Genomic DNA, 1,957 nt, shown 5'->3' with positions numbered 1-1,957 from the left:
TTTCCCCCAGTCCCGGAGCCTCCCCTCGCTGCGCCCCAAGGATGGGGAATTCTCTGCCCAGGGGCTGCTCGGCTATTGCGTGCGGACCCAGCACAGCCCCGCTCCCAAACCGGATCCTGTACAGCCCAAACCGGACCCCCCATTCACAGCCCCGCACCGGACCCCCCCAGGGCTGCCTCCACCAAGAATCCGACCAGCGCTGCGGAGTTTCTGAAAAACTATTTTATTGGTTTACAGGGAGGGAGCCGCTCGCGGGACCAGCCCAGCTCCGGGGGCTCCCGGCCCTAATCGAACCGGCAGGGAGCGCCGGGCGGGCGGGGAACCCGGACCCCCCGAGCAGCGGCTGGGACCAAGCGGGTGCAGCGGCCAGAGCCGGGGCTGCTGCTGCGGATCCCGCCGCCTCGGAGCAGGAGCGGCCCAGCGCGGCCGAACCGCGCCGAGCTCCCGGCGGCGCCTCACCCAGCGTCCGCGGGCTGCGAGCCCGGCTGTGCGTCAGTCTGGGGCGCGGGGCTCCCCGTGCGCCGCCCGCCCGCGGGCGCTACACCTTGGTGGCCAGCGAGTGGAGCTCGGATTTCTGCGTCTGGGCGCTGAGCGTGGAGGAGCCGGAGCCGGAGCCGGCCGGGCCGCGCAGCGCCGGGCGCAGCCCCAGCAGCAGGCGGCACTGCGCGCGGAAGCGCAGGTCGAAGAAGGCGTAGAGGAAGGGGTTGAGGCAGCTGTTGATGTAGGCCAGGCAGGTGGCGTAGGGGTGCAGCAGCAGGATGAGGCCGAGGAAGGCGCAGGGCAGGTCCAGCAGCTCCAGCTCGCTGAGCACGTAGAGGCCCTTGAGCAGGTGGAAGGGCAGCCAGCAGAGGGCGAAGACCGCCACCAGCGTGGCGATGGTGCGCAGCAGCCGCCGCTTCTCCTGCTGCTTGCGGAGGTGCTGGAAGTGGCGGCTGACGGCGGCGCCGATGCAGCAGTAGAAGAGGGTCATGAGCAGCAGCGGCAGCAGGAAGCCCAGCGCCGTGGTGCCCAGGCCCAGCGCGCCCCGCCAGTAGCGCTCGGCCTGCGGGCTGGCCACGCCGCTGAAGTCCATGTCGCAGACGGTGAGGTTGCCGGGCGCGCTGGGCTGCGTGTCGCGCAGCAGCAGGGCGGGCAGGGCCAGCAGGCCGGCCAGCAGCCAGAGCGCGGCCAGCGGGAGCCGCGCGGCGGCGCGGGGGCGCGGGGGCCGCGGGCGCGGCAGCGGGCGCACCACGGCCCGGTAGCGCTGGAAGCTCAGGCAGCCCAGGCAGAAGGCGGAGGCGAACATGTTGAGCAGCACCAGGTAGCTGCTGAGCTTGCACAGCGCCGAGCCGAAGGGCCAGTGGAAGCGCAGCGCCGTGTAGGCGGCCCACAGCGGCAGGGTCACCACGAAGGCCAGGTCGGCCAGCGCCAGGTGGCCGATGTAGGTGTCGGCGGAGCGGCGCTTGGCCCGCGGGCCCCGCCACACGGTGAAGATCACCAGCCCGTTGCCCGACAGCCCCAGCACGAAGACCAGCATGTAGAGCACGGGCAGCAGCGAGAAGGAGACCTCCCAGTCCGCCGGCCACTCGCACGGCGCGCCCGGCCCGCTCTCGTTCGCCTCCCCGTAGTAATAGTAGGGCTCGGCGCCCAGCGCGTCCGCCTCCTCCATGGCCCCGCACTGCGCCCCGCCGCCGCCGCCCGCCGCCTATAAAGGGGGCTCCCGCCACTGCCCTCCCGCTGCGGCGGGGCCGGAGACCCACCCCCGGGGGCCGGGCTGTCCTGGGCCAGCGCCCTGCCCCCCGCCCCAGGCACAGCCCGGTCCAGACCCCCAGCCCCTGCCCCCCCCCCCCCCCCCCGGCACACGCCTGCCCCCGTCCAGAATCCCAGCCCCGCCCCCGCCCTAGGCACACCCCGGTCCAGACCCCCCCCGCACACTCATGCCCCCGTCCAGAATCCCAGCCCCGCCCTAGGCACACCC

The 1,957-nt window shown here is 73.7% G+C and overlaps 1 protein-coding gene across 1 annotated transcript; it reads right to left on the bottom strand.

The window, feature by feature from the left end:
- Window positions 1-214: 214 nt before the first annotated feature.
- LOC119563756 (apelin receptor B-like) lies at window positions 215-1,690 on the bottom strand. The gene has a single exon (XM_037878425.2). The coding sequence runs from the start codon at window positions 1,646-1,648 to the stop codon at window positions 539-541; it is 1,110 nt and encodes a 369-aa protein (XP_037734353.1). The 5' UTR covers window positions 1,649-1,690; the 3' UTR covers window positions 215-538.
- Between the last annotated feature and the right edge of the window lie 267 nt (window positions 1,691-1,957).

Source organism: Chelonia mydas, chromosome 15 (assembly GCF_015237465.2).
Source record: "Chelonia mydas isolate rCheMyd1 chromosome 15, rCheMyd1.pri.v2, whole genome shotgun sequence".
Classification (NCBI taxonomy): Eukaryota; Metazoa; Chordata; order Testudines; family Cheloniidae; genus Chelonia; species Chelonia mydas.
The sequence above is the reverse complement of the archived record's forward strand: the minus strand, read 5'-3'. Positions and strand labels throughout refer to the sequence as shown.